This window comes from Anoplophora glabripennis, unplaced genomic scaffold, assembly GCF_000390285.2.
Source record: "Anoplophora glabripennis isolate ALB-LARVAE unplaced genomic scaffold, Agla_2.0 scaffold33, whole genome shotgun sequence".
Taxonomy (NCBI): domain Eukaryota; kingdom Metazoa; phylum Arthropoda; class Insecta; order Coleoptera; family Cerambycidae; genus Anoplophora; species Anoplophora glabripennis.
Genome location: NW_019416463.1, coordinates 1,620,378 through 1,633,327, shown reverse-complemented (window position 1 = coordinate 1,633,327; position 12,950 = coordinate 1,620,378). Strand labels below are relative to the sequence as shown.

Genomic DNA, 12,950 nt, shown 5'->3' with positions numbered 1-12,950 from the left:
GATGGACTAGAGATGGGCGCGAGTGTCATTTCATTTCTTTAGAACTAAATTAACTTAATTATTTTCTCGTTATTTAACCTGTTCACATGATTTATGGATTTTAAATAAAGGGTACAAATCTTCGCGAGGATAATACGATATATTTGCTATACATAATAATTATATTTTGCATAGTTTATACACAATACATTTTTGAACGCGTACACATCTCTACCAAAATTTGACCTATTCATCGGGTTAAAGACACACATTGTCCGCTCTCTACTCATAAATATTTAAGAACGACTTTTTTCCAGCAATCTCCGCCGATTATAACGCACACGGCCGCCACCCCCCAAGACTCCCCCAGCACGACGCTGGACGACTTCCCGGAATTCCGTTACAACGTTACCGCCGTTATGAACGAGGACCTCCCTGTAGGTGACAGTGGCCCCGGCTGTCCTTCCACTGCAGAGTCCACGGCACAAAAGCCCTCGGTACGTCCATTGAAAGTACCATCTTATCGCCCGGTTTTTCCGTCCGATTTTTGCAATGTCACAGTTGCTCTCGCTTCGCGTTTGTATCTGACGAAAACAGTCGGAATTGCAAATTTATCTAACGGTTTATAAAGATTAATTCCAGTAAAAAATAACGTATATGGAACTAACAATTAGAAAACTACATTAAAAGCAATTGATTAAATTTGGTAGGTACATAATTAGTCCAGTCACTGAAGGCGGAAATAAAGTAAAAGCTCCCATTTTTTTCGGATAGCATGGATTTTTCTGAAAATTTACATACAAGCTCATCTGACCCCCCACTTCAAAAGTTATATTGTCTAGATGTGTGCGTTTTTACTATTAGGGGATGAAAACTACCCTTGTACGAAAAAAATGCGAAAATCGCAGATTTACGTATTTTAAAGATTCAATTCATGTTCAAATATGTTGCATAAAGTTCCTTTCATGTTTTTTAATATAATTTATGAAATTTAATTTTCAACCCTTAAAAATCCTTAAAAACTAACCTTCCATGTGCAGAAAAATAGAAAAAAAAGTTTTTAACAGTTTAAAATATTCTTTTGGTGCATTCACATTGTATTGCATTTCTTTTGTTATTTATTAGAAAGCTTACGACTCATTACAAAGTTGCAACCCTTAAAAACCATCCCTTATAACAAAATAGAATATTATTGAAAGGTCGAGATATTTTAATGGCATATGTTGAATTATAAACTTTTTATTGGTTTTCAAATGATCTATGATATATTGCAACTTTTCAGCCGCCCAAAAAACCCTTATGGAAGACCTACCTCTCATAAAAAAACCCTACCCCTTACAGAAAAATTTTCTAAAAATTGTATGTGGGTATGATGATATAATTAATTTTTTTTAATTTTATTGAATTTATTCTTAATATTTTTCTATTAATAAATTTATATCAAATAAAAAAAAATTGTATACATTATAAATGGATGCGTGTGTGTATGTATATTATTAAAATAAAAAAAAGTACTCCAAATTACACAAAGATGATGGTAATTTACCCGCACCGAAAATTTTACCGAAAAAATGCGATTAATTTTTTTACCATAACAATTTTAAAGTTATAAATTTACTCAAACAACCATTTTGTAGGGAATTTAAAGCACTTTAAGTTCCGTGATTTGCAGTTTTTTGAGCCCTTCGTTTTTTTAGATTTGCAAGCTAAAGGGACTCAGGAAAGGCAGTCTTGGAGCTTAGTTTTGAGCTTCTAACTTCAAATTTTGTCGTATAAAAATTTTAAAAAAAGCAAATTGTCCAGTAAGAAAAAGCTTACAATTTCTTATTATATCATTTTTTTATAACTTTGTTAGTTTTTGAAATATTTTGAAAAAAGGAGATTTTTAAAAAAATTGAAAAGTTGTATTCAAAAGTAAATATATATTTTTTTTTATTTAGGCTTCTAAAATCGTTCAAATTCCCAGAATATACTTTTAATACATAAATAAAGTAAATTGCAAAAGGAATACTTTGAATTTGTTTTCCGTAAAGTCATTAATTTTAATACCGATTTTTTTTTTCTCAAAAATCAAGATAATCATTTTATTTTGATTGTTAACTTCATTAGTTTTCATGCTAACGACTTCTACCACCACTCAATTTAAAGGTTCTTTCAATAACTTTAATAGGTGTAGGTGTTATATAAGTTTTCCTCGAAAAACCTTCAATTTTTCCGCTACAGGACGTTGAACGTTTCGATTATAGCTATCTTCGAAATTGACTTCAACTTCTGGGAGTCATAACTCAGGTTCTATACCATCTACAAAAATAAAAAAGCAATCTCTTTGTCATTTAATTACCTTCATTTTTTCTTATGTTCATTTTTTTTACCTATAAAACTTGTAGTTTTTGAGATATTCGCGAAAAATGGCTCAAAAACATGCATTTTTTGGGCTAAATACAAACATGTTTAGGCGCAAACAACACAAAAAGTATTGACTCTACAAACAATTTTTTGGCTTAGAATTCGTCCCTCTATCGAATTGTGAGGTTATTTTTAATAAAAAAAAATTCCCACCCTCCAGAACGGGTGGCATCCACCCCTAGGGTAAAAGCACACATCGGCACTATATAACTTTTGTTTCTTGGGCTATTCCCTAGGATACAGTCCAAAATTTCACGTCAATCCATTCCATCCGAAAAAATTGGTACCTAACCAAAATGCTTCAGTCACTGGACTAAAAGTTAGTAGGCCAAAAGGTAGTTTTACTTATTCAGCGTCTGTCTAAAATTATCGTGAAAAACATTTTTTTTACCGTGCTTATATTAAAAAAGAAATAAGCGTGGCTCTCTACCCTAAAGTCAAACTTTTTGTAATTCAGATCGTCAGAATATGCAATAAACAAATTGCGAATTCCAATTTTTTGTCACTACTGACTAATAATTGGGGTGATTCTTTACACCAATTTCAGAAAAATAGTTCCGATTATAGTAGTATTCTATTATGTCCTAAACGGTTTAGTTTTCGAGATACAGGGTGTAAAATTTTTTGAAAATTGTTACAAATTCTTAAACGTGTACATATTTGGTTAAAGGGAGTTTTAGAAATATTTTAGATTTATTATATCTGCCAAGCACATGCTTACAGTAAATGTTTGGAAAGACTTTTCGATAGACCCCAAATACAGTAACATTTTAGGGATTACACTGTACAGGATGTCCCGAAATTTATGCAACAAAATTTGGTCACAGATTCTTAAGACAAATTTAGGCGACCCGTATTTTTTATTTTTGCCAAGTGGACCCCTCTTTCGGAGTTACAGCCCCCTGAAGTCCGAGAATTTTTCGTCTCTTTATACTTTTTTCGTAAAACGCAATATTTTCGAAAAAAATGTCAAAATGTGATCGAATGCATATCGTGAATCGCCATTTTCCTCAAAAACATTGAGTTTTACGAAACAAATATCAAGAGACAAAAAAGTTTCTAAATTCAATGACTTTCTAGCTAACCAATAATTAAAAAAAAAATCGAATTTGCGACCAAATTTTTCTGGTTCCAAAGACATATGGGCCAACGAAAAAGTGTCTTGAGGGGGTTTCTCGCCAAAAAGCGTATCACTGTAAGGTTCCACATGTCATAAAACCCCTGTGTACCAAATTTAGTGATTTTCGTACAACATGGTTTTGAGATATAAAAAAGACTTCTTAGGGGCAGATTTCAGGGGGCTGTACTCCGAAAGAGGGGGCCAGTTGGCAAAAAGAAAAAATACGGGTCCCCTAAATTTGTCTTAAGAATCTATGACCAAATTTTGTTGCATNATTAATGCACCACAGCGACATCTATTAAAAGCTGGCGGCAAAATTCAGAACTAAACCCTCCGGTCATTGTCGACACCGCTTCTTCTTCTGTGCGTAATTAATGCACCACAGTGACATCTATTAAAAACTGGCGGCAAAATTCAGAACTAACCCTCTGGTCATTGTCGACACCACTTCTTCAGATAACTCTTCGGCGACCTTCCACGGACCCCCCTATCTTTGGTCTCTTCGGATGGACATGCCATCGAAGTGTCACAAAACCCCGCCAGCTATACTATAAATTAATTAAACTATCAGCTACAAGTTGTTCTATACATACATATTACATTTTTGATGATCTTTAATATTAAATTTTCTGTAAATTCCACATAGTCAAACGCTAGCATGCATGCGTTGAATTTTAGAGTTTTATTATTGTTGTTCCACCGCCAATCCTTTCTATGCAACCGCTTGAGTCATAATATTTAATTTTAATTTTAGCACCAATCCACTTATTCGTTTCTGCACATGCGTTTCAATTTTACCTTTAATTTTGAATTTACCACCAATAATGCCCGGCCATTTGTCTCCGCGCATAATATTAAACAAGTATTACATTTAATTCTAAATTTACCATCGTCGCGCACTCTGCCGATTCTTACTACGCGAACCTTTAAATCGTGTTATTTAATTTTAAAATACCCTTCGACCCCGCTGAGTCAATCACTCCTCTGTATATGTGTGCCCGGCCGTTAATGTTACTTTCCCGCGATAAACCGCGTCGTCAGATTTGAATTTCCTAGCAATTTGAATGTCGCGCCCCGCTCGGCCAATTAAATCTACCATGAATCTACCGCCAATTTGAATGCTGCGTTCTGATTGGTCGATCAAACGGTGGGGCGTGGTCTAAAAGTGGAAGGGTGGGGGTGGTCTATACCGCCGCCTTACCTACTCTCGAAAAATATCTTACAAACATGTATCCTTATATTTATGAGTAGAATCACCCCCTAATATTTTACAGTAGGTACCTTTAAAATTTCCTCTGACCGTAAAAGCAGCACTTTCTTCTCGACTTTTAAATCTTCAAGTGAATATGTCTCAAGAAAACAAACCACATCAATAACCTTTTTTAAAAGATTGCTTGTCAGTATGTGATTTTTCGAAACGTTTTAGTTTTCCCTTTAATAATTGTTTCTAATCTGAGACATAGTATGTCCTTTTTATACTTTACGTAAAAATTCCATTTTAATTTGTAATTGGCAGACAAGGACAACAAAATATTTTGTACTAAACTTAATTTCTTACCTCATATAATAAGCAATTTTAATATTGCTTCTGAGAGCACAAAACAACGTTAAAATACCCTCAAAGTTCTAGCATTTGTTTGTAAGTATTAAATGTAGGTATTGCCCTCAGATTATTAGAATGCTTCGAAACCGATGCATTTCGAGACTAATTTTGTGTAAACTTTTTGCCTATTTATTAAGCGAGAGATCATGTTCGAGTTTGTGCACTTTCTCGTAAACCACCCGCTAAAACAATTGACATTTCCAGAGCCTGAGCCTGCTCAAACCCCCCACCCTTTCCCCTCCTCCCCTCACCTTCCGCCAGTTCGAGCGGCCCCCCGACGAGCCCAACCACCTGGCGGCGAAGATCGTCATCCACAACGAGAAGGTGGGCTCGAAGACGATGTCCTTCTCGGAGAAGGTGACTCCAGTGGCCAGCAAAAACGACACCAAGCGTGGCCAGGACAAGAACAAAATCCAACGCAAGTGCTCCTGGAAGCTGGCCTCCAGGCCCAGTTTGAAGAGGAAGAAGAACAGAAGCGGCTCCGACTCGGAGGCGGTGCCCCTGAATAACGGCAGGGACCACTCGCAGTGCAATGGCGGCGGGGTGACCAGACACGTAAGTAGGGGTTACGTCAAAAACATTTTTTTTCGTCGTTTTTTTGTTTGTAAGTCACTAGGAAATGAGTTAGTTTAAAAAATATAAAGCGTCGTACAAAAATTTAGGAATATTAAATTAAATTTAATCGAATTTGAAACGTTCAAGTAAAAAATCTCGCGCGCGACGAGAGCTACGTTCACGCTAATGCGCGGATCCCGCGGTGGCGCTCCTCCCGCATGCAGACTGTTAACTTTTACTGCTGCTAGCGCGTTTATTACAATGGAACTATCAATGTAAAACTTTCTGAAAATGAAAGTTTAACCCTTTTTTTGTGTCTACAATCTAAAAAAAAACAATTAACAATTAACGTTATATAAAAAAAGCTATCTTTGTAACAAAGAGGCGTAGGTGATTTCTCTTATATTGCCCTAAAAATAAGCTCTATATAATGCAAATACAGCGAATTCCGGAGCGGCTTTTACCTGACCCTGGGACAATTTGTTTATAATGCTGTTTTGCACATCCTAAGTAGGTATACCTACTATGTTAGTTTGTTTTTAGCTAATATGTATGTATTAAAATAACTTTAGTCAAATAATTAAATTATTCTATACGGTACAAGTAAACGTAAGTTTTTCAGGAAAATATAAAAGTAAATATCACTCAGATTTCAAGAGAGGCGGATACGTGTTGATTTTGTTAATGCAGCACACAACACGCAGTTTTTGCGTTATTATCCACCGCACGTGATGTGACACAAGCACGTACCTTGTTTTTTTGTTACATATTCAAAAAGTGTCAGAATGTATAGGGCAACTAAGCTCAGAATAAAAGTAAAACGGGGAAGTCTCATTCCGGAAGCCGTTTTACGTAATGATTATAGGATTATAGCTATAACCACAAAAGGACGTGTTGTAGGGAAAAATGCGTTATTAGGAACCAAAGGACAACCCGGGATTCGCTTTATAAGTAGGTATTAGAGTCTTTATTTGTAAGGGTCATCCGAAAGACCAAAAATCTTGTGAGAAAGAAAATAAAATTCCCATAAAAAGTAAATAAGTATATGATTTTCTAATAGTTTTGTTCTATTTCAAATAATCAATTAAATCAATCAATTTCAAATAATAAATACCTACTCAATACCAGCACTGCAATGTTGGTTGCCTAAGTTCGGTGGTCACGTGACTTGTAAACATTATTGAAGGCTCTGTACTTACCTGATTACTGTTTGGGTGTACCACCGTGAGTGGAGATTTATAAGGATAATCTACTCTTAACCAAAATCGACATATTTACTGTTTTATATTTAATAATTTCTCGAAAATGATAGGCTCTATGGCATGCCAACATGTTGAGAATTAGTCACTGCATATAATTTTAGGACTCTGGTATAATTTCAAATCCACAGATCATCCTTACTGTTTTTAATTTTTGCACAATTGACCGACACTATAACAACACACCAAGACCAAGCCAAAAAGTTTTGATTTTGCCTGGATTTGTTCATTCCTGATGAATTACCAACTGCCCAAATAATTAAATACTGCTTCAAATTTAGGGACTAGGCTAGATTGAAAGGCTACTTACTCTCAACTTCAAATATCCAGATTTTCTTTATGTTGACAAATATTCTTTTATAACCTTGAATAACTATGAAAATGCCTCAAAATTTCAAAATTAAACCTAATCCGTTTATGTTATTGCTCAGTTATAGTAATACTTCCTACCTTTTCGCTGAGGCTAGTAGTTGAGGCTTAAAGTTCTCAAGACGGTCATTCTGGGCTAAATCCGAGACTCTCCCTTGTTGATGTAATTTTCTTAAGTTCATACTTTATTTCACGAAAACAACAGGCGTGAGTTAATAATCACTTTCATTTAAAAAATCCTCATGTTTTGTTATTAATAAAACTGATATGCGAAATATTTAAAAAACTAACCGACACATTGAATGACCGCCACATTGATTCTATTCTACGCCTGCGCACAGCGAACAAAGCATTGAAGTGAAATGCACTAGACTAGGGGGGGCTTTTGTTTTGGCAAAAATAGTACCTAACTAATAGGTATCAGTTCAGAGTAACTCTAAGTTGCTATTAGCTCAATCCAAAGGCCCTTAGAACAGAAAGATTAATAGTAGACTAGTAGACCAAAAAACAACTAATACATAGTAGGTACAACTTAATTATTTTAAATCAAAATTATTACAGGGTGTGTTATTAAAACCCACAATTTTTTTTTATCGAATGAAATTGTTCAGCATTGTAACGTTAAGTGAGAAATAGCGTTGACTGAAATTCTTACTCATCGATTGTAATGAATACAGAATAGAACATAAAACCAATATATAAAAATATAATCACACAGACTACAATATTAATTTAAAGTGTACTTCACTAGTTATGCTAGAAGTATAGGACTATAGAAGTATAGGACTATAGTACTATTACGCTTTATATAAAATTTGTTATAAATTAGTATTATTCATACAACACTGTTATTTGACTGTACATACTTACATACATAGTTTAGGCTATATCACAATCTCATATCGCTTGCATTTTGTTGTCTGCACATTTTCTTTCAGGCAAGCTTACGAAACGACTCATTATTACAATCATCGATAAGGATCCAAAATGACACCCAAAAGGATACCCCCAATAATAAGAGTCCCAAAGGACTTAGTCCACAAAATTCCATTAGATGTAGATCAAACACATTCAGCTCTGTGCAAGCACAAGTAAAAAATCATCCCTTACTGATCGATACCCTCCATTATCTTCACGTATATATTTTTTTAGGCACCAGCACCCCCAGCTTTGATGCGGAAGAATTCACTGAATAAGTCTCCAGTTCAGAATAAGTCAGCTAGTCCTATCGTGGCTAGGAAAGAGAGCCACATCGAGTTAAAGTCTGTCAATAGTTTAAACGATAAAAATGTGACTGAGAGGAGCTTGCCACAAATCAAATTGACAGAATGTACTTCAAGATTTTCTCCAAGACTAAGTGTTTTCAACAGGCTGGAAATGTTTCTGGAACCGACAGGGTGTTTGAAGGAAAAGGATGACTATTCCCTATATTTATTTTCACCCAACAATAGGTAATTCTTAAATTATCTATTTGATTATTTATTTTTTCTAGAATGCAGCATATTGATAAAAATTTATTTCCAGATTTCGAAAGTATTGCTGTTGGTTAGTCAAACAGAACTGGTTCGACAACATTGTACTGTTATTTATAGCTTTGAATTGTATCACGTTAGCCATGGAAAGGCCTAACATTCCACCGGACAGCACGGAGAAATTATTTCTTCAGAGCTGCAATTATATTTTCTCCGTTGTATTCGCCACAGAAATGTTTGTCAAGGTGAGTTTAAAATTTAAAAATATTGATCCAGCAATAATTGCTTATATATATGTACAGTGTTATAAACATTAACAATTGAACTCTTTACAATGTTAAAGAAGTGTCTATCCATAAATCAGGATATCCGTAAACCACTCTTATAAGAAACAAAAGAAGTTCATATTGAAATACGGCTTCTGAGATTCTGCTCTGTTCTCCAGTAAGCCTTGGAAATTTAGAAATAATTGCTCATATGTATGTACAGAGTGTTATAAACTTTAACAATTGAACTCTTTACAATGTTAAAGAAGTGTCTATCAATATACCAGTGTACCCGTAAACCACTCTTATAAGAAACAAAAGAAGTTCATATTGAAATACGGCTTCTGAGATTCTGCTCTGCTCTCCAGTAAGCCTTGGAAATTTAGAAATGCCTATGCAGTTTTTTCACTAGTATGAAAAAAAAAAACGGTTATTTTCTTATATTAAAGAGAATGAAAATATGTATTACTATCATTTTTTAGCAATGTGTGAAAGATGTGATAACTGACAGTATATACATTTCTCCTTTAATAAAAGAAAATAACCATTTCTGGTTAACACTTTCGATAGGCATAGCACCATTAATATACATTTTTGGGCGTATACTGTTAAGAATTGTCTTTAACGATCATATCGAGCTCTACCTGGTGTTAAAGCTTGTAACATCTGTTCGGGGACGCCTCGTATAGTCTAGATTTAAGTAATATTTATAATTTCTTCTAGGTTGTCGCTACTGGTATGTGCTATGGCCCCAACGCTTACTTTACCTCTGGTTGGAATATTATGGATGGATCTTTAGTGATAATATCGTTAGTAGATATAATAATGTTTTTAATCAACGACACTACCTCTAGGATATTTGGAATTTTAAGGGTAAATTAATACATTCTGTATTACTAACATTATTCAACAACAATTTTTAGGTATTTCGATTGCTAAGATCACTTCGTCCACTGAGAGTAATCAACAGAGCCCCTGGTTTAAAGCTAGTCGTACAAACTTTACTGTCGTCATTAAGGCCTATCGGGAACATAGTTTTGATTTGTTGTACATTTTTTATTATATTTGGAATTCTTGGAGTACAGGTATAAAATATTTCATTAACTATTAGTACTTGTTGTTTGTCCAAAAATTAACTATTTTATTTCCAGTTGTTCAAAGGAACGTTCTACTATTGTACAGGAGAAAATCTTACCGGAATTGCTACAAAGCAGGATTGTTTATATAGAGGTTATGAGTGGAAAAATCAAAAATATAATTTCGACGATTTAGTCCAAGCACTCATGTCTCTTTTCGTGCTGAGTTCGAGAGACGGCTGGGTTAACATTATGTACACAGGTTTGGATGCTGTTGGAGTCGACAAACAAGTAAGTGACGTTCTATTAAGAAAAAATTAAACTTCAATTTCGTACCCGCTTTAACGTTAACTTATTATTTCAGCCAGTAGTTAATTACTCCGAATGGAGGCTGCTCTATTTCATATCTTTTATTCTCTTGGTGGGATTCTTTGTGCTTAATATGTTTGTTGGAGTGGTGGTCGAAAATTTCCACAGATGTAGAGAGGAGCAGGAGAAAGAGGAACGAATTCGAAAAGCAGCTAAACGGGCTTTACAAATGGAAAAAAGGAGACGAAGTAAGTATTCTATCGAATCGTCTAAGAACAAATAAAGCTTTTAGGTAAATATTTTTTCCTTAGAATTAGTAGCTATCACACTTTCTCAAGATGGATTGCTTTGACAGATGACAGCCGATTTAACTACTATACATGTCAAATGCATGTATTCACTTTGAATAGGAATTAAAAAGAAATATTTTGGGTTATGACGTGGCCTATATACTTTGTCACTGCCAGTTACAGGCTTATATTGCACTTCCTTAGCTAGGAATCTTTGTCTCGCCCATGTATTTTCGGGTTAGGCTCTGTTGGGGTGGACCTGCTGTCACAACCTCTAGGCCTGCCTTGATCGTTCCGGTTCTTGCTGTTTGTTCTAAGGTCGTTACAGTTAGAATCACTCCTCAGATAATGGTAGTCCTCTGAAACGTTTCATAGTGGCCCCTATTACTGGTCACATCCAGTGCTTCTAAACATTTCACCATCCTTCACTGTCAGCATCTTAGGTGGTGTCTCTGGAAAAGACTGGTTAGCCATGGCAAAGCATTTGCCTCTAATTGGTAAAGTTACAGAGAAAATTCATGAATTTTGGTTAAATCATTTCATTCCAGACATAGTAGAAGGCCTTGAAGAAGGCAAATATACAGCAATTATTCTACCTACTTTCAGTCAGTAACTGAAAAACTTATTTTTGTTTAATTTTGCACGACTGATCTACATCTTATGACTAAGACTGTCGAGAGAGCAGCAATTCAATGCCGTGCCAAACGGATCAACCGAAACATGCATAAGCCGCTGCCTCAGAATGCTTTTCACGTTCACGTCATGTTAGTATACTGTTGGCTTGTTATCGTGCGGAAACCCAACACCTCTACTTCTACACTTCAGTATACTATAAAAAACCATTCAACCCATTTTCAAATCATTAAAAATGAGGGGGAAAACTTTGGAATGTATAGTAGTTCTTCACATGGAAACCATAGCTAGAACTCTATATCTCGCTACTCTGTCTGGTTGGATATCAGTAGAAGCTGAACTCTAAACAATTTCCCAATCTTGCCTAACTTGAACAAAAATAACGGTAAAGTTATATTTAGTTGTTGTTTCAGAAATGAACGAGCCGCCCTACTACATCAACTACTCACCTTGGCGCCTGGACATCCACAAGATCGTTACCTCCAAATACTTCGACTTAGCCATAGCACTTGTGATAGGCCTGAATGTGATAACAATGGCAACGGAGAGGTATAAGATGCCCGAATATTGGGAGTACGCCCTGAGGATTTTCAATTATTTTTTCACCGCCGTGTTCATACTGGAAAGCACCATGAAGCTCATAGCGCTGGGCTTCAAAATGTACATGAAGGACAAGTGGAACCTGCTGGACGTTGCCATTGTGATATTGTCGGTAGTTGGAATTGTTATAGAAGAAATCGTCCAGGATTTGAAGATTATTCCTATCAATCCTACTATTATTAGGGTAAGTACAAGCCATTACTATACGTCTAAAATGCATTAGACAACATGAATTATAGAAAATGTATTAATTTAATATCGCTCTTATAAGGAAGCTATCAGTTTTATACAGGGTGTGGCGTTAATAATCTATAAAAAATTAAACTACAGCTTCCTGATGATATTTGTAATAGAAAACTCATACGAAAAAGTTCTGTCTTCGCGTTTTTTTTTGTAAATTAAAGTTCATTTATTCAACGAAAGTGAAGGCAGACCCTGTCTTATTTATTAAAAACTATGGAAATGTTTTTATGCGACCCAAGATGCAACCTTATAATTTATAATATAAGTTGGTATAATCTAATATTAGTAGTGATGTAAAATAGCATGCTATTTAGTTTTGGGTGATATATATCAAAATATATATCATTATATATATCAGATGAATTTTGTTAAAAAAAAACTATACTCAAATTAGTTTTTTTATATTGCTAATGCCTTGCTGATTAATTTGACACCAAATACATGTCATATATATGAACTTTTAGAAAAGTTATCAAGTGATCTTTATTTTTTTTCATATTTAGATTGGAATTTTATATTTTTTTTATCATAATGACTTCTAATTTTTGTTGCGTACTACTGACTGTTTATAAGCAAGTACGCTGTTTATTAGCAATTTAGTTTTATCAACCCAGAAATAAAAAATGGGAAATTTCTAGAACAAGAAAATTTAGTCTTTGTATATCACAATACGTACTTAAAAAAAATTAAAGATAAAAATTGAAATAAAAATTATCAAAAACTTATGATAATAAAGAAACTGCTTTAAAGTAGTACTTAAAAATCTGAAA

The 12,950-nt window shown here is 34.5% G+C and overlaps 1 protein-coding gene across 1 annotated transcript in view; it reads left to right on the top strand.

The window, feature by feature from the left end:
* LOC108912687 (voltage-dependent T-type calcium channel subunit alpha-1H) overlaps positions 1-12,950 on the top strand; it is a 183,367-nt gene that overhangs the window by 166,541 nt on the left and 3,876 nt on the right. The window contains exons 16-26 of the mRNA XM_023454612.1: positions 297-476; positions 5,313-5,474; positions 5,508-5,663; positions 8,230-8,382; positions 8,444-8,742; positions 8,816-9,008; positions 9,753-9,902; positions 9,953-10,114; positions 10,181-10,396; positions 10,470-10,662; positions 11,751-12,121. Of these exons, the coding sequence (XP_023310380.1) occupies positions 297-476; positions 5,313-5,474; positions 5,508-5,663; positions 8,230-8,382; positions 8,444-8,742; positions 8,816-9,008; positions 9,753-9,902; positions 9,953-10,114; positions 10,181-10,396; positions 10,470-10,662; positions 11,751-12,121 (2,235 nt within the window). The remainder of the gene's footprint in view (positions 1-296; positions 477-5,312; positions 5,475-5,507; positions 5,664-8,229; positions 8,383-8,443; positions 8,743-8,815; positions 9,009-9,752; positions 9,903-9,952; positions 10,115-10,180; positions 10,397-10,469; positions 10,663-11,750; positions 12,122-12,950) is intronic.